Raw genomic sequence first — 18,261 nt, 5'->3', positions numbered from 1 at the left:
AGGAATCTGCCCTCACTTATCTCCAGCTATTTATTCCCGGCACGAAGAGGATGACAAGGATATAAACCTGTTGGGAGTGACATGGATGGCTGCAAGGAGTGACAAATGCTTCACGTGTCTCTAAGCTGCTCGGGCATTTGCACGTGTGGCTGCATCCCTGCCTCCCTGCTGGGTACAGCCTCTGCAGAGCTGAGCACCTTCACAAGCTGTGAGCCTGCTGCTTCCCCCCCTTGCAGTCAGCGGGGACAGCAACAGCATGAAGAGCTTTTGTGACAGCAGGCGTTAGGAAGTGACCCCTCACTTGAAGCAGCCCATCGTTGAGCTGCTGAACCTCATTATATTTGATCATCTTCACAGCTGAAACAAAACCTGCACAGAGAAGCAGGCCTCAGATCAGGTCTGCCCCTGCTCTTCTGGGGTTTGAAGCCACTTGGGGATTCCTAGAGCATCTCTGAGTGTCTGCCTGGTTTCTCAGTTACTGCTTTGCCCCACAACTTGTAAACGAAAGGTTTAAATGCCTGCGGGCAAGCAGCCCGATTAAAGCACATGGTGTTCTGGCACCATGATATACCCACATCCACCTCCAAATCAGCCACTTGCCAGGCCAGATGGCAATTCCTACCTCTGCCCTCACCCTAATTCACTGGATCACTACAGCAGCTTCCAGCTGATGGCTGGGACAAGTCATAGCTCAAGATGATGCTGGTGCTGGCCCTATATGTTTTATAAACACAGGGAGTGCAGCTGTAAAAGCTGCAATCTTGTAAGGGTGGCAAAGTCACTTTATGCTCGCAGAGCACATTCCCCTCACACACAGATGTGTTAACATCAGCTTTATGGCAATAGTAATACTTAGCTTTCCAGCAGCATCTCTTACCCAGAATCTCAGTCTGTTTTATGAATATGATGGACCAGAGGCTCAGAGCCACTCAGCAGCCCTCTGGGAGCATTCACAGGGGCTAACTGCAGCTAAGGAAGCCAAACTCTGCAGTCAGAGACTGAAGCTGAGGCAGGACTGGTGCAAATCATTCCCTGTAGAGGCTTGTCTCTTCAGGGCCATTTGGAAAAAATCAGCATGAGCAAATAGCTACCTTTAGATTCCCAAATTTCAACTCCTCAGAGAGCTTCTCGCACTGGCGCTTCAATTCACCAAGCTCTTCTCCAGCCAAGTTTTTCCTCCATCCCATAGCCTGCAAGCCATGAAACCTTCCTGCGGCACTCTTATGCTAAAACGAGGACTAAACAGGGAGCCCCACACAACTTTACCTTTGGGAAGGTTTAACTACCCAAGCTTCACACTTCTTTATCGAAACAAAAGAGTTCACAGAGCGTTTAGAACTCAAACAGGACACAAAGGGTCCCTAGAAAGGGTTTGCACCCCAGTACAGAAGAGGCAACACTGCCACCCGAAGGGCTATGCCGCTAATGAAGCCCCTCCAACTCAGGCCAGCAGTGACTGAACTCATCTTTCAGCAGGTGAAAGCCGGGTGAGGGCAGGTTCTGCAGGAGAAGATCCTGGAGTTTTACAGTTTCATGTGACCACAGGGAGCCTTGCAAACAGCCTGCATTTCCCACTGGAGTTACACTTCCCTTCAGTAGGACTCGATGGTCGGGATTTGCAGAGCCAGAAGCAGCACCCAGCTCTCCAAAGACTATAGAGGAATAGATCCCCCCTTATTCCAAGTCAGTCAAAGGGGAAATAAAAGCCAACCCATCTTCCTAACAACGATTTTCAATGCCATTAGTCACCCTTTTCCCATATACCCTTCCCCACCTGAAACCCACTTTATAATTCACACAATACCAGCCTCTTAATTCTTATTCCTGGCAAGACCATTTCCCTCACTATCATGTAAATGAGCCTCCCTGGAGCTCTTAAGCATTATTATACATCATGGTAGTTGTATTACTCTCAGCACTACAAATGCAGTCCAGGACTCAATTACTATTCACAGATGAACAAAGTATACAATGCATTTACTGAAGCTGTGGCTGCTTAAGGTATAGAGCCTCGAGAGTTATGTGCATTTATTCATGAAGTGCCCTGAAGGAGAAAATGCAGGTCCCCACCTTTACTGTCCTTCAAAAGGCAATTAAAACCTGTCAGTAAGTGCCACACTTGCACACAACATTCATCTCAACAGTTCCATCCGCAGCTGCTGTTCTGCAACATGAGCACCCTTTGATTATTGCTTAAAGGGCTACAAAAATCAAAATCTGGCTCCTAAAATCAAGTACCTAAATTCTGCTTCCTAAGGGGCTTCTGAAAGGCCAAGAAAGAAACTGAAGATTCCCTCTGGAGTCTTATTTGGAGGCTTCTATAGGTATTTCTCATGTTTTACTCGATTCCTATAGCTGAGCCTTAACCTAGGGGCTGTTACTTACCTGCCATTGTAGTACGACAGTCATAATTACAGCTACTAACGGCAAGGAAGCAGTTGTCACGACCTACAAAAGAGTTCCAACCTCCCTAGCACTCAGGCTTGCAAGCTTCCTTGGCACACCGGTCCTTGTCTCTGCAAGCACAAAGAACAAGGAGCATGAATTAAGACAAGGTTTCTCCATCCCAGAAAAGGCTGCAGAGATGCAACAGGATCTCCATTTGTGACAAATCCCAAACTCCCTCTCTGCAAGAAAGCAGCCTAAAGGAAAAGGTCCTTCCACCAGCCATTTCAGCCTCCTCTATGGACCTCCACAAAGACCCTGACATCTTTGTTGCAGTTCCAGCAGAGGTAGCAGAAATCGCATGCAGCATGCCTCCCAAATTCCCTACAGGACCAGGACTTCATTAAAGGCTCTGCACAAGTGACTAATCTGTATTCAAACTGGAAACTGAAAAGCAAGGGCATAAGCTTGTCACCCACACAGAATACATTGTTAGGCCAAGCGTTTGGAAGCTTCCCAACTTATAACTTCTATGGACAATAGGGAGAGTCAAGGGATTAGAAATAAGAAGAGTTTCACTGTTTTTTCACTAGATTTACATGGAACACTCAGCTCAGTGCTCACAAGAAAGAAGCAAGGATTGAGAGGGAAGAGTGACTCCACCAAACTCAGCCTCCCGAGTCCTAAGGAAAGGAGCTCTGTCACATTGCCCACACTGGAGCAGACTAAGACTGAAAACGGAGCTGCATGCATGGCAAGTTGCTTTTAAGTAAATATAAATAGGCCCAAGAACCAGAGCAGCAATGTACCATGGGCAAAACCTTTCACCTGTGGCTTGTCGGGAATCCTGTTCTTAGTCACTGCTCCAACCCAAACCCCTTCTGACAGGAAGCTGGGTAATTTCACTGTATTTCTGGGGAGCAGAGCAGTCAGTGCACAGTTTACATCTGCAGAAAGGTGATCTGGAAGCTGCAGGGTATCATTTCTGACCAACAGCCAAAGCAACCTCACAGCCTGCAGTGAAAGCTGCAAAAGAGGGGGCACAAATCAGCACAGAGCTCACTTACTTGGCACAAAGTGCTCTCTCAGTTACACAAGAGCTTCATCTATCCAAGCCTGTTATTTTAGTGCACTTTGCAGTCCCTTCTAGATGACAGGATGCTTTCCACTTGGAGTAGTTTCTACCTCATAAAAACCAGGCAGTATTTCACAGATTTCTATACATTTGCCTATTTATGCACAAGCAACTCTTCTTTGAGGTGAAATTTGATTTTCCTGGCTGGCTAGAACTGCACGTCAGTACTGGCTTTTTGTCCTACAAGCTGTATTGATTTTGCACCCTGATCTATGGCTGGCTTTAGCATATGGTAATTCAATCTAAAGTCCATTTTTGAGATGTCAGTCTCCCCTTCTCCAGCAGAGTAACTGCTTACACTGCATAACGCTTTATCTGCACATAGGCTGGTTGCTTAGCACAAATACTTGTGGCTTAGGGAAGGATTAAGTTCCTGACAGGTACACAGGATTTATTTCAATGTATGTTTGCAAATCAGCACAAAAGAGTCTTTAAACTCATTTCACCAAATAAGCCTCAATTATGGCTCACATGAAGAAGAGGAAGAGTTACTGTCATGGCAAAACCTTTGATCTCCGTTCCAGGCCTATCTGTGTTAAGAACACACACGGCAAGTCCACTTCATCAGCAGTTTCACACAGGGACTCCATAAACCTGTAAGTTGAAGAGCTAAAATCAAGCACCTTGCACCTTTTACTCCTCACCCTGCACACAGGTGGAAGCTAAAGCTAGAATTCAGCAGGCACATTGAGTTCACAGAACTGCAAGGCTCAAGGTCTGAGCAGAGCTGTCTCTAATAACACTTGGAACATACTTTTTCACCAGCCATATCTTGGCATTTACCAGTTTTAGTATCTTCACTTCATGCCTCAGCTAAGGTTAGTCACACTTGAGCTTCCAATCCTTGAACAGTGCTCTCATGCTTACACTTAAACTGAATATACTGACTTTTGCCCAGTACAACTTAACCAGCAACAGGGAACTTGTTTTCTCTCCTGGACAAGAAGAGCCTCCTGTCTTCCACTCTCCTGCCTGACTTCAAACTGCTCATTCTTACCATCACTCCACAGCCACAGGACACATTTCTATGAGCCATCTGCCTGCCTGCCTACCTGCTTGCTCACTTGACCCTGTCCAGTCTTCAAACAACCCAGACCTCCCTTTTTCACAAAGAGGAGCCCTACTTCCATCTGAAACAAAAGCAGACACGTTAGAGAGCTCAGCAAGGCAGAGACACCCGCACAAAGATACACACCACCCACAGAACTACCAGCAAATATCACTATCAAATCAATACATTCTTACTTCTAAGACACTCTCCTGTTTTGCAGATCCTCTCCTCTATAGGGCAAGCCAGCTCATCACAGCCAATCCTACCAGCTCAGAACTACTTCAGTAGAAGCTTTTACCCCCTCACACTACCCCAGATGCCTCAAGCAAGCAGTAAAACTCTTAAAAGTCCAACTAAGGCTTGCAACCCCCCCATGCACTAAAATAATGAGTTTCCAACAAAAAAAAAGACAACTTCTTAACTGCACACACAGATCCGGTCCCTTCCATACCAGCTGCTGGTTAATGCTGCCCCTCATCACACAAAACAGAGCTTAGCCGCATGCAGCTGCTGCTCAGAGCAATCTCTTTAACAACTGTGTATAAACTACATGAAGTGCTTGTTCTTTAAAGGGCAGTTACAGGTGAGGAGTCGTTGAATTAGCAGCTAAGTATGTGTCTGTTGCTTTAAATGGTGCCTGCAAAGCTCTGCTTTCTTGAGTTGGAATGGGATGCTTTCAGTTAGAAAAGCTGAAAAATACGGGGAAGAGGCATTCCAGGGCTTTCTGAGGTGTCTGGGGATGTCTTCACTAACCAGTCACTGCAGGAGACTTCAACCGTTCGTTTAGAGCTGTTTCAGTCAAGCCACTGTGTTGTTCGAGCAGTGCTGTGTAACTGGGTGCCCTGTGCTGCCTCTGAACCCATCCTGAACTGAGGCCGGAGCTCACAGTGACCTACCACGTTTGATGCTCAGTGTTTGTAGATTAGTTAAGCGGAAAGAAGCTCTTTCCTGCAAACAACGTGAGATGGAAAGGCGAGCTTGGTGTTCGATGATAACTGATCAGTTAGCTTTAAAAGCTTTGTCACCATATTCTCCCCTTGTTTCCACACTGACCTCAAAGCCAGTTTTTCTCTGCTCTGGGAATGACAGCCCTTTCATTTTACCTTTTGAAGCGCTATTCACCCTACCAACTCTCCTTCCCAGAGGTGCTTGGCAGTTGTGTCATTATTTCTCCTAAGCCAGCTTTCATTTGGTTTGCTAGAGAAGGGGAAAGGCATCCGGGCTCCTTTGTGCCTTTGTTCTGGCAATTACTCTTGTGCTCAGTTAATTGGGAGCCTTTGTGTTTCTGGGCTCCTCCCATCCGACTGTTTCTAGTGGTCCTTTCACCAATGCATTCCCCATTAGAGTTTTAATCTCTTTCTTCAGATTCAGTTTCAATAGCAGCAGATGAAGTGGGTGAAGCATCAGAAGGATGTGAAAGTTGGCAACTGAAAGTCCGAGATAGCGGTGCTGTCCTCGGGAGGCCATTCACAGTGCAGGTCCCTGTTCACTAGCTGTGCTTCCCTCCCTCTGTTCTTCCTCTACCTTTAATATTATCTAGAACAGCGAGCTGGCTCTTTCCTCTCTTCCCTCAGCACCGTTTGTGCTTCCCAATCCTTTGACAAGTGGTTGTTATTACCCCCTCTGTGCAATCTGTCTTCCTTGGTGTCTCCTTTCTTGCTGCAGCCGCTTCTGCATACTCTGTAACGTTTCTTTTATCTGCAAAGATCCTATGTCCCTCTTCTGCGTGACAACATGCAGCTTTACTGTTGGTTTTGCCTCTTGTAAAAAGCATGGCTGATTTTACTGCACCAAAATAGAACCGTTGGCACCATTCTGGCCTGGTTGGAGTAGATCGCGAACTTCCTATTGCTTGAAGACTGTCAGCTTAGCTTATTTTGTTAACTTCAAGTCTTGATTCTGGGCGAGTACAGCCCAATCTTTCTTATCACAAGAGTGTTTTCTACCTGATAGCAGAATCTTCTGTATCATGCCTGTTTCCACCTCTGCTGCAGCGGTTTTGTTCTGAACAGTGAATGAATGACTTCAAAGAGATGCAATGAACTTCCTTCGTTGTGACAGCGCTGAGAAGAGCAGCCGCTTCCTCAGCCTCCTTCCCTGAAGCTGTCACTTCCAGGTACGTGGAATCCAAAGCTGTGTGTTATGGTGCATATACACAGTCCTGCCTAATTGCTTCATACTTCTCTCTGTTCCCCGCTGCTCTTCCTGCTGAGAGGCTCTTCCTGCAGGATCATTTTCAGATGCTGCTTATGAACAAGAACTGTCATCTCTGGGCATGACACAGGAGCAATTCTGCAACAGAGTCAGTGATAGATGTGTTTGTGCTGAATAACTCCTATTTTTCATTAGGATCTGAGACTCTGCAGGCTATGGAATGATTTCCAATGTTAGTGACTCAGAGGGATCACTGTATTTGTAGGCATTCTCTTTGGTCTTTCTTTTAAAATCACTGGCATAATTCAGTTGGGTGTTTTGCTCTGTAAAGCTTACTAGAGCCATCAATCATTCATGAATTGCCTTGCATTTTGTACTGGATGGTAATAACTGTAGTTGGGGAAAAGCAAAATAAAGCACTGTCAGTTCATGTAATCCCCTATCACTTTAGGGGCTACCTGAGAAGATGTTTCTATTGCTGCAAGTGGTGGTTGCCCGTTATCAAGGTGATACTGGTTGGATGTGCAGCTCTCCAGAGAACTCACTGCAGCTTTCATAGGCCAAGTGCCACCCTGGCTCTGGTGTAAATCATGTGTATCATCTCTTGTACTAAAGCAAGTTGTGACACTTCAGCAGGAGTGAGCAGGCACTGGTAGGCTCTAGCCTGACAGAAATGGCAATGCCTCCAGCTTGATTTCATGCATTCAAGCACTGCAGTCCTAAACTCAGTTACATTTTAGAGCTCAATAGTAGGACGCTGTGGGGTTTCTGCTGGATGTGTTACTGCTGCTGGAGCACAGAGTGCATTTATGTCCATCACGGGGATTTTAGGATTCCTCTTTGGGTTTATTACCATTTGACATTGGAACACGGTGGTTCAGTAGTTTCCCAAGAATACATTGAGCATGTGCTCATCCAGTAAGGAATATTCCCCCATCATAAATCACAAGCAGCAAAGGCTTGGTCACAGCCTAGCTACCCAGGAGCACCATATACAAGAATATAGGAGTCTGAGCTCTTGATTTTTCTTCTTGTTCTGACTTGAGTTAAGCATATGAAGGATACAACCACTTGATCATGAAACCAGTGGCTGTTGAATTCAGTGCTGCTGTGAAGAGATGCGCTTGTTTTGACTAACCTGTGTTAGACCAAATTTAGAAGAAGCAACAATCTGGCAAGGTAAACATGTTGGAGGGATGGGACAATACTAGAAGGCTGCTGGGCTCTTCAGCTTGCTAGAAGCTGCTTGATCAGGTAGTGATTCCTATCACCATGTTGGGTCTCAATGTACCTGAGTTCTGAGGGTGCAGGCTCTGCAGCAACTGAGTGACAACCACATTTAAGGGTCTATCACTTAGCTCCTTGCTCTCTAAGCTCTACAACTTGGTGGAATGGTATTTACCATGTAGGTAATCACTCTAAGTGAGGGGAAAATGGGCTTTCTGAATTAGTAGTAATCATTACGGAAGATAGAAGGCACAAGATGTTTTCTTGGCAGCATTAGGATTTTTATCAACTTTTTGATTGGGTTAATTTGAAGTGACAGCTGGTTGGAGTTTTTAAATGGATTGGAATATAGGTCCATCAATCTGAAATCAAGCAATGTAAATGCATCTGCAGTAGTTACCTTAAAATATCTTGCTCCTGTGGTTGCAAAGTGGCAGTTAACAGAGGAACAGCAGCCCTTGGAGAGGCAGGAGATGGATCCAGGCAAGTGGGATGTTCTGGGAAGTGTAATTCATGGAGTTGTACAGGTCTTAGCCATCATATGCTGAGTCTGACTCTCCAGCCTTGAAATGAGTGGTAAGATAATAGAAGGGATTTCAGCCTCATCGCAGAGGAGAGCTTGTGTATTGCCTTGTCTTTGAAACTTGGGAACTTGACTAGGGCTCTTCTTAGCCTGGAAGAAGAATTATTCCCCAAATCTGGAAATATACATAATTATTACTTCCAAATGTCACTGCATCAGTATCCTATTCCCAGCTTGAGGCTTGTCGTCCTTTCTACGGACTACATAGGCTGCTATCTCACTGATGGAGACAACTTCTTTATGGCCCTTCTTGACACCTGACAGCTGCTAAGAGGAGAGGAGTCTGAAATTTGGGATAAAGCTGTTTTCTGACACAGCACCACTGCCCTCTCAGCAGTGAAAGGGCAGGAACCTCACCTCAGGAGCATCTTTGTCCCTGCAGAAGCAGCTCTTAATTAAATGTAGGTCACAGCACAGTGACCACACCGGTGGTGGAGCTGCTTAGTTGTGGCTGTATCTTGGGCAGGCAGTTTAACCTCTTCTCGACCCCCAAAAATGGCCTTAATGTGTTCTTAATCCAGCTGTGAGATTCTGCCTTGCTGAAAGATGGAGTTTTGCCTTTCCAGGGTCAGAGCTCAAACTGGAGTATTGGTGTCCATAAGCCTGTGGATGAAAAGGAGCCAAACAGAAGGAGCTAAACAGAGCTTTGGGTCAGTATGCATCATTTCTCATCCTGCATGCACATGGAAGTTGGCCTGGCATGCTGAACTGTATAAACAGATTATCCCCTAAACTAAACAGCCTGTTGCAATCGACTGCATGATTACAGATGCAGCTTTAGATGGGTTGGGAAACTTAAGAGCAAGCTGGAGAGCTGTAAGACAAATTCATCCATATAACCATTCATACTGTGCAAGAAATCATACCCAAACTGAGCTCTGTAACACATAGGAGTCTATTTTTAAGCCTGACTTGGCATCCTGAAATACTCTAGTGAATGAACAAATGCTGATGGACTGCCATCAGTGTTGTATAGAAATAAGTGTAATTAGGGAGAAACAAATAAATAATAAAGAAGCCTAACTGCATTTAGCACTTCCTTTATTGTCAGCACTAGGATGTATATTCCCTTAACAGATTTAGCAACTGCACTGGTAGGTGGTGATTTGTATTGCTGCCAACATCATTCACTTAGATGAGGATGATCTTGATGGGTGTTTGCAATTGTTCTCCAGAGGCAGCTTCTCCAACAATTATAAGACGATCCCAGTTGGATTAAATGAGTCAGTTGTGTGCAATAGCATTCTGAGTGTCTTACCAGATCTCAGACAGCTCATTTTGTTCGTCCACTCTGCCCCACTGTATGAAATGGCCACGCTGTTGTATATGTTTTCCCATGGTATCTTATATCCACCATGCAGAAGGCAATAGCTGCTTTCCCAGATGGAGACCTACCTACTTGTTGTGCGTTTAGGCTTGGGAACAACAGGAATCATCTGCCAGCAATGCTGCTTCCAAGTGCTGCTGACTGCTGAACTGGAACAGAGGAGGGGCCCTGAACTGGTAAGTGTTCTTAGGAACGCTCGGGATTCAACCAACTGATGTCATTTTCTGTACAAGTCTGTTCTCTGCTGGCCTGAGACACGCAGGCAGTGTCTGTGCTCTGTTCCTGTTGCAGATCATGCAGTGGGAAAGATGCAGCTGCTTATGATGGGTGTCACTGAACGGTCTCTCGGCACCTGCCTTGCCATGCCTGCTCAATGAACTGATTTCTGGAGGAGAAAGGGGGTTCACACCAACTGTGTAGCCTTTTGTGTCCAGCTGCGGGCTGGGCTTTCCCCTTAGCCATACGTTGGCCTTCTGCATTATGCTTTATGCTTCTGCATCATGTGTGTCTCGTTGCTCATAAATAGCATTGCCAATGTCACCTGCCTGGACTGGATGTCCTCCCCAGTGACTTGAGCCACTTCCTCCTGATGATAGAGGTGTGATGTAACAGGGCTGATTCTGTTCTGTCTCCTGTCACTGTAACTGTAAATACCTCACGTGTCTGCTGAAAGCTGAAGATATGACTGAGTTTAAAATGAATAGATTTCCAGACCACCAGTGAAGTTCCTTAATGCGCCGAGCCCTGTACTACTGAGACTCAGTTACAGGCACTTAGATACTCAGCAGTGTTGCAGCTTTAATGTGAACTCAGTGGTTTGAAGGCCAGGGTTAGCTTGAGTGTCCTGAAAACCAGTGTGGGACCTGAGGGAACCTGAGCCCTGCGGCTGACACTCCACTTGGAGTGTTTTCATCCTCAGTCATCCCAGTAACAACAGTGTAGTGTTTCTTCTGCGATGCTGTAATGAGATCTAAGCAGTCCCATTGGATAATGGATGAGGGTAGAAAAGATCAGTCCAAAAGCTGAGCTAATGCGGCTCTCCTGCAATTACCGTGGCATCTATGCGGTGATGGAACAACAAAGTCCTTGGTAATCACTGCAATAAGGTGAGAAAAGGTCTTGCTCTCTAATTGAGGCTGTCAAACCTGCGCCTTGACTTTGTAACTTGAAAAGATGCTTGCAGCTTGCATTCTCCAAAGCCTTTTGAACCACATGCTCTCAAGCTTAATTTCTGTTGAAAGCAGGCTCTTCCTTGAAAAAGATCTTCTTTCACTTAATGTGCTGCTAAATCATCTCAAAGGCGTTTCATCTATTTGCTAAGCCTCTTCATGCTCAGTCCAGTTCATCACCACGCTGTCACCCATAATTGTCACTGGTGTAAAGAGACAGTGATGTCTGCTTTCACCCCTGCTCTTCCTCCAGCCAGACCTGGCTTCCAAGCTTTGTCAGGTCTTAAGTGAGCTATGTGTATGAAAACATCCTGGGGACTTGAACAGAGGAGTGAGAGCAGGGTCTGATATGAGCTCTGTGAGAGGAAAAAAGGCAGAATCTTATCTCGGAGCTGTTAAAGAATGAACCGAGGTCAAGACCTAAGGCAGACATCTCACAGCAAAGGTGAGCAGTGGGGCTCGGTTTGCAATTTAATCAAGCTCTTGGACTTCTTCTGTCTTATTGAAAGCTCTGGAATATTGATTATGGTCACTAAATTCTGGGTACACGGGCACACTTGGAGGAAGAGGTGGAGTGAGAAGGCATGGGAGCTGGGAGCTGATTCTCTGCTGATCCAGCCTCCTCATAGTGCCTGTGGGCAACCCGGTTGGCTGCGTGGCAAGGAACTCAGCTGCAGTCCCCTGGCAGGTGACCAGGCCCTGCTTGGGGCTGTCAAATCCATCTGGATCTCTCCATACGCTGCTGGAACAGATGTGCTTTCAGGGGGCCTGCTGAGTCAAGCCATTAAGCTTTTGTCAAACCAAGCTAACCAGACAGGGTCAGTGTATCCTGCAGTGCTGGAAATGCAAAGAGTAAGGAAACGTGTAAAATGAGGCTTCTCTTGTTTGTTTTAGTTTTAACATGTCAAGACTCCTAAAGCAAAGTCACAGGATTTAAATAAAGTCCCAAACAGAGATGTGTAAACACTTTTCAGTGCCGTTACACGATATCCTGCCTGTGGTGGTGGTGGTGGTCTGTGTGATAGGCATGGTGTATATTCCTGTGCCACCTGCTATATAACAACCAAGGGGAAATGCTTGGTGAAGCACTGCTGTCATTAAGCACCTCTCAAAATTCAATGTTAGGGCAGTTCTGGAGTAGGTGAGTTCTCAAGCTGTTACTCACCCCACAAAGGGAAAACCCACGTTCCACTTCAAAACGTGTGCATTATCCAGGCTCGGGTAGCAGAACCTTTCCCAAAGGAACCAGGCAACTGGTTCTTCAGAAGTGGTTTGGGAATGGGGATGCTCGTGGGGCCCTGTTTATCTGTGTGGGGCAAATAAGTCTTGGTCTAGTCACCAGAAACTGCTTTGCTTCAGCCAAAGACCCATTTCTCCTATGTGAAGTACACTATGATATTGTAACTGATCCAACATCTAGGCATGTGGCTGTTGTGGTATTGAAAGTGTGGGGAGCAGACACAATAAAGCAGGATTTTTGCTGTTCTCTGAGACATCAAAGGTGTGTAACTGCTGCAGTGGTCAGTGCACTGAGCAGTCTCCTGTGTGAGCCTGAGACTGCACTGAAGTCAAAAACTGTGAAGCTGAGCCTGTGATGGAGGCTGAAGAGGAGACTCCAGCAGTCTGGGCTGCTGCAGGGGGGCTCAGAGAGATGTGAAAATGAGTGCCAGGAGCCTTGGCAATGCCCCCTGCCTGAGGAAGCTGTGCTGAGACTAAAGACAGCACTCAGAAGTAGTCCAGTGTGATGAGCGAGAGCCTTGAACCTTTATCTTGATGGAGGAGCATAAAACGTGATAGACTCATTGAAAACAACACATCCCATGTGCAACAGAAATAAGTGGTGACAGTACATGTCTATGTGTAAAGTCCCAAAGGATTTCTGCAGTCAACAAGGAAACAGAGTGGTTATAATAAATCTGTAACCATGCCCACCTTGCTTCTCCTGTAGGAACAGCAGTGTTTGCATGTGCAACTGCAGGACCGGTTATTTCCAGGTTACTAAATGTGTAACTGTACGTAAACCCACTGGTATATGTCCTGTGGATGCTTCTGCTCACAAACTGAATCTGCCCTCAGTTCCAGATGGTTTTAACTTCAGTGCTTTAGCCTTTATTGAGATGACGATTCATTTTCCTTTGACAAGCATTTTTTAGCTCTCCTCGTGTGCCATGTCCCCATCTCCTCTGAATAAACCCAAGCTCTTTGAAGGCAAGGAAGTCTCATCGTGCATCAATGCCCAAAGGACAGGGAGTTTTCCAATCCTGCAACAGAAAAGCTTTCTCATACTCTAGTTCTATTTCTACAGCATCACTGTTCAATGTTAAGCACAGCTGACATTAAACCAGTACTTTGTGAAAGCTTTTTGCTTCCATTTTCTCTTTAGTTCAAGATGCAAACTGGTATCCACATCAAACATGCAGCCTGTATCATAGCTGGTGAATGTGATGTGGGACCAGGGCCAAGCTATTGGTGGTTTTATGTGCAAGGAGGTTGATGGTACCCCAGTAAAATAGCCAGAAGCTGCCTCATTTACTTCCCACTGGAAAAGCTCATTTACCCATCCCCTATGAACCAAGATCGAGGGCAAACCATACTTTAAAGGCCACCTTTTATGTCTATTTTAGCAACTGGTTAGTGTCAGTGGGATATATCTGGTTTTAGGATTAGGGTCTCACGTGCTGAGTACACTTACACCATCACTGTGCACATCACCAGTGCTGTCCTGTGCTGGCTTTGGCCTGGCCAAACCTGCTTCTTCAGAAACGTCTGTGTCTTTGCCCTGCGGAGGGAGCAAAAAGGCATTATGAGAAGAGGCAGAATGCCTGCTCACCCAGAAGTCTCTGAGCACAGTCTGAGAGCTGTGCTCAGCCAAACTTGTAACAGACAAAGGCTGTCCTGAGAGACAAGGGGGGAAGAACTGAGCCAGAGCTTTGCGGAGCCCAGTCAGGGTCATCTCAGGGTAGTTAAGTTCTTCCCTGAGCAAAGAACTATGAAAATGCATAAAAGTATGTGAGGAACAGTTCTATATGTGAGGAGGAGCTCTAGAAAAGCCTCAAGGGTGCCCTCTCCTCGCTTACTAAGGGTGTGTAATTCAGGCAGCGTCTCTGAGGACATGACTAATGCTGAAGACACAGATTTGGTCTTTATTTCTTAGCAGGCAGTAGATGTTAGAGCAGGGGAAGCGTTCCACATGGACTCAAAGTGCAGCCACAGCCCTGATTTCAAGCCTTCCGATCACTGAGGTGGAGAGAAGCCCTCAGACACTGTCCATTTGCCTGTAGTCACAACAAGGGGAAGCACAACACGCAGGGACCCACCTGGGAAATACAAACATGCAGAAGGAAAATGTGCATCAGGCGCTGGGGCTCGAGTACACCAGGGCTCTGTTGGGGAAGTCAGCCCTTCTGTCTCACACATCACCCTCGTACCAGTGGTTCAGAGCCTCCTAACGCTGTGGGATCAGTCCAGAGGCGTTTAATAGGATGCCCAACTGTGGCAAAGCCAGCAATGCTTTGGAAGTGACTCCCTTTGAGGATGGCAGATGGTGCCAAGGCAAATACCAAGGTGCCTGACACAGCCTGCGCCCTGAAAACCATTCTCTGGCCTATTACACTGCTTTACAACAGCAAGCTGCTACACTATATTGCAGTGACTACTCATTTGCAATAAACAGAGGCTGTGTTTTACTTTTACTTTACCCTCTGGTAAAAAACAACACAAAATGGCCAATAAAAGCCCTTCAGCTGGAAAATAAAGGATGTAACTGAAACAGAAGGGAATGAGAATGGGAGGGAACTAAAGATTCAGGGAATTGATGCTCAAAGAATTGGGGGAAGGGATTTTGTGTGACCCCCCCCCAGTGCTATTTAAGTTGAGCTTGAGGTCTAGAAGGTACTTGGGATGTTTTCTCTTGTGTTCTGTTTGTGCTTTTCTGCTCTAGGCTGGTAAGTAGCTATGTGAACATAAGGTCTTTTGTTTGTTGGTTTCAATAAGTTAATGATGCTGCCAGAACAAATGTGTTGGGAAAATGGGTAAATTTGAAGAGGCTGGGATCATCCTGTGGTTTTTAGCTCACTTTGGCTCCTGAAGTGGTTGTATTTGTGGTAGTATCCAAATGCTGGCAGCGTTATTCAAAACTGAGGCTTCTTCTAATGAAAGTACACTCATGGGTTTAACTTTCCATTGAGCATTCTGGTGTGGACTTATGTGTTGAGAAGGTTCCATGGTCTGACACTGACTTTTTCTGTACCAGCCCTGGAAAGTAAAACAAGCCCATGTGGTTTCAACTAGAAGGAACTACTTTTCTCTGTGCAGAATAAGCCTGGGCAGTGGAAATCTCTTAATTCTACTTAACAAAGGGTGTTTGCTTGGTTGGGTTTGCTGTCATTTAGTAGGGATTCCCACTGGAAATTTCAACTTCATTTCCCCTTCAAGTTGAAGGAGTTGCTCTTGTCAGTAGGCTGCACCTGAGCTACGTTACTCGGCAGGATTAACACCAGCTACTCCTTGGTGTTGATTTCCACCTTGCCAGTTAGTAACCATGCCTGAGTGACTGATAGGAGTCCCTGATGGAGCGCAGAGTTCAAAGCTTTGAACTGCCTTAGCTCTGCAAATACAGAGAAGCAGACAAGTGACAATTAAGAATGTACAGTGGTGGTGTTGTTACTTCTACCTTACTGATGCTCCCTGGTGTGTGATACTCAGCTGCTTCTGTAGAGGGTGGCCTGTCCTGCAAGCCCACAGTGTTGCTTGCAGGCAGACAGCTGTGATACCCAGTTGTTCTTTCTTGCAGGTTGAGCCGAGTGCCAACATGGGGAGCAGCTTCAGCAGGCAGATGTTCTGCGTGCCTTGTGGGAGATGTCTGAAACAGGAGGAAGCAAACGAAGAGATCAGTGAGACCAAGCCAATTCTGCAGGCCTCAGGGGGACCGTCGCTGTGTGTTGGTACACCACCTCCCGCAGCAGCCCTGCAAGTGTCTAAGCAAGGCTCTGAGGAGGTGCAGTCACTGAGCCAGGATGCACAGCCATCAGCTGATGCTGTGGAGGAAAACACGGAGCCCTCCTCTGCTGCGGATGCCATGGGAATGACTGAGGGGTGGGAGGCAGCCTGGGGCTCCACAGGCTTTTTGGTAGCCCTTGAAGATGGGGAGAGCAAAGGAGAAGCTGAAGTCTTAACCCAAGCAGGCAACCAGAAAGAGGGAGAGCAAGTGGGGAACAGGGAAGAGAAAATGAAACCTGTTCCTGGTGCTTCTGAGCTCCAGGTTGTTGCACCCACCACTCGGGATGCTGAGCTGGTTGGAGCCAGCGAGCAGCCTGATGAGCAAGCAGGGGCTGGCAGTAAGGTTAGCCCAAGTGCTCTCCCAGGGAATAGTCTCCCCTTCGTCCTCAGCTTCAAAGAAATCCTAAGTGAGACGGCAACTGGCCAAGACTGTGAGCCCAAACCTCCTGCAGGGACTGCAGAGAGCCTCATAGAAAGAAACTTGCCACCGTGTGCTGTGCGGATGGCGGAGGAGACTGACACCGACCTTTCTGCTGAGCATGGGGAGGAGCCAGAAAAGACTAAGCTTGCTGAAGTAAGTCCTCAGACAGCTGAGAGAGCTGAGCTTCCACCTCTGGTAGAGGTAGAGACAGCATCTCCCCCGCCTCTGCAGGTGGCCAGGGAGACTGCGGATGCTTTGGCAATCCCAGCTGAGATGAACTCTGCTTCTGCAATGCCTTGGGAGTCCCTGTGTCCAGAGGGGGCATCTCTTGAGCCAGCAAACCAGCTGCTTGACTTCCTAGAGCAAGTGACCCAGTCTACTATGGGAACTGCAGAGGAGATGGAGAGCTTGTGCCGCGCACAGCCTGCGGAACAGAGCGGGGTTTTGTGCTTCCATGAACTGGAAGATGAGCACAGGGGATGTGATACAGAAACTGCAGCAAGAGAGGCAGAGCCACAGCAACAAGCAGAGCTTCCAGCAGAGCCAGTAACTTGTGTTCAGATACCTGTAAAGCAAGATGCTGGCTTCCTAAATGTGACCCCCTCACTGTCTGAGGAGCCTGGGAGTAGTGGAGAAAGAGAAGCTGAGAATGTTGAAGCCTGAGAGACCTGAAGATGGAATGGCCTGCTGTCAAACATGTGTTCAGTGGCGAGCGTGATGCACTTGCCTTGAGGAATTTCAGCCATAGGAAGCAACTCCAACTGTTGAATTGGGATTTTGTAAGATGTTTTTGACTTCTGAGAGCAGTCTTGCTAAACAGAGAGGTGATAGTAGTAGATGTTTTGTATCTTCTCCTGAATTCCAGCTGAGATGCAGTTCCAGTTCTTCCTCTTTCCAGCAGCTGTTTTTCAGGAGATCATGCCCTACTGGGAGAGAAGAGATTCACTTCAGCTGTGAGTTCACAGTGGTGATGTTGGGCACTGCATTCCCCCAGTGAGGCATGATGTTCCATCTCTTAAGAGTCTGGGAATGGAGAAGACAAATGCTCCTTTAATCCAGCCCAGTCAGATGTTTTCTGTGAGGTCAAGAGTTTCTTCCTTGGCTACCTGGAAATAACCACATGTTTGAGCTACCTCCCTGCATACCCCTCGTGTGCAGCTCATAGTCCCTGGTTTGTTGTCAGTATTAAAGGAGGTGATGAAATGATGGTTTGCTCTTGTCACGGTGGCAGCATTAATGGAATCTGTACCACTTCTGCAGAAGTGAGAAATGCAGTCTCGGTCAGAGTGCAGAAGTCAGGGTATTGCAGCTTAAATCTACTGACTTTTAATGTTTCTACCTTTGTACTACCAATAAAATATTTTAAGATCATGGCAAAACCCTATCCTGAATGTTTTAATTGTTGGGTGTTAAAGGCAAAAGAATATGGCTGGAACCACTCTGTGCTCTTCTCTAAGCACTCCAAAGGAGAAACTGTGACTGTTCCTCCTTAAAACCCCTTTGAACAACTGACTGCATGGAGTGCGGTGCCCAGGTGTTCATGTGGGGGGCATAGGGATGGCACACTGGAGTTCTTTCAGGCTTACAGTGTGCTTGAGGAACAGGACTTGAAAGGATGCTGGGGGAGGAAAAACAATACAGGACAAAGCATAATGCTGGTGAATGATTTGCTGGCACAAGGCTGAAAGCTGAGGAGGTAGGAGCCACATGATGCTGGGGATGAAAGTGCTTTGGTGAAGGGATGAAGTGTTTCAATACCTTGACTTTGTTCTTCCAACTGCATTTAGGCTGACTAAGTCTCCTGTATGTAA

General features: G+C 46.6%; 1 protein-coding gene and 1 long non-coding RNA gene across 2 annotated transcripts; one reads left to right on the top strand and one right to left on the bottom strand.

The window, feature by feature from the left end:
• Window positions 1–2,691: 2,691 nt before the first annotated feature.
• Window positions 2,692–5,096, bottom strand: LOC133262162 (uncharacterized). The gene is made up of 4 exons (XR_009741227.1): window positions 4,994–5,096; window positions 4,573–4,650; window positions 3,453–3,570; window positions 2,692–2,832 (listed from the first exon to the last, which is right to left on the bottom strand). It is a non-coding gene; the product is annotated as an uncharacterized LOC133262162 (long non-coding RNA).
• Window positions 5,097–14,897: 9,801 nt separating this feature from the next.
• On the top strand, window positions 14,898–17,829 carry LOC133262163 (uncharacterized). The gene is made up of 2 exons (XM_061441111.1): window positions 14,898–14,975; window positions 15,824–17,829. The coding sequence occupies exon 2, from the start codon at window positions 15,842–15,844 to the stop codon at window positions 17,111–17,113; it is 1,272 nt and encodes a 423-aa protein (XP_061297095.1). The 5' UTR covers window positions 14,898–14,975; window positions 15,824–15,841; the 3' UTR covers window positions 17,114–17,829.
• The last annotated feature ends 432 nt before the right edge of the window (window positions 17,830–18,261 follow it).

This window comes from Pezoporus flaviventris, unplaced genomic scaffold (genome assembly GCF_033815535.1).
Source record: "Pezoporus flaviventris isolate CSIRO_AGI_PZ_B2104156 unplaced genomic scaffold, CSIRO_AGI_Pfla_v1 ptg000191l, whole genome shotgun sequence".
NCBI classification, from domain to species: Eukaryota; Metazoa; Chordata; class Aves; order Psittaciformes; family Psittacidae; genus Pezoporus; species Pezoporus flaviventris.
The sequence above is the reverse complement of the archived record's forward strand: the minus strand, read 5'-3'. Positions and strand labels throughout refer to the sequence as shown.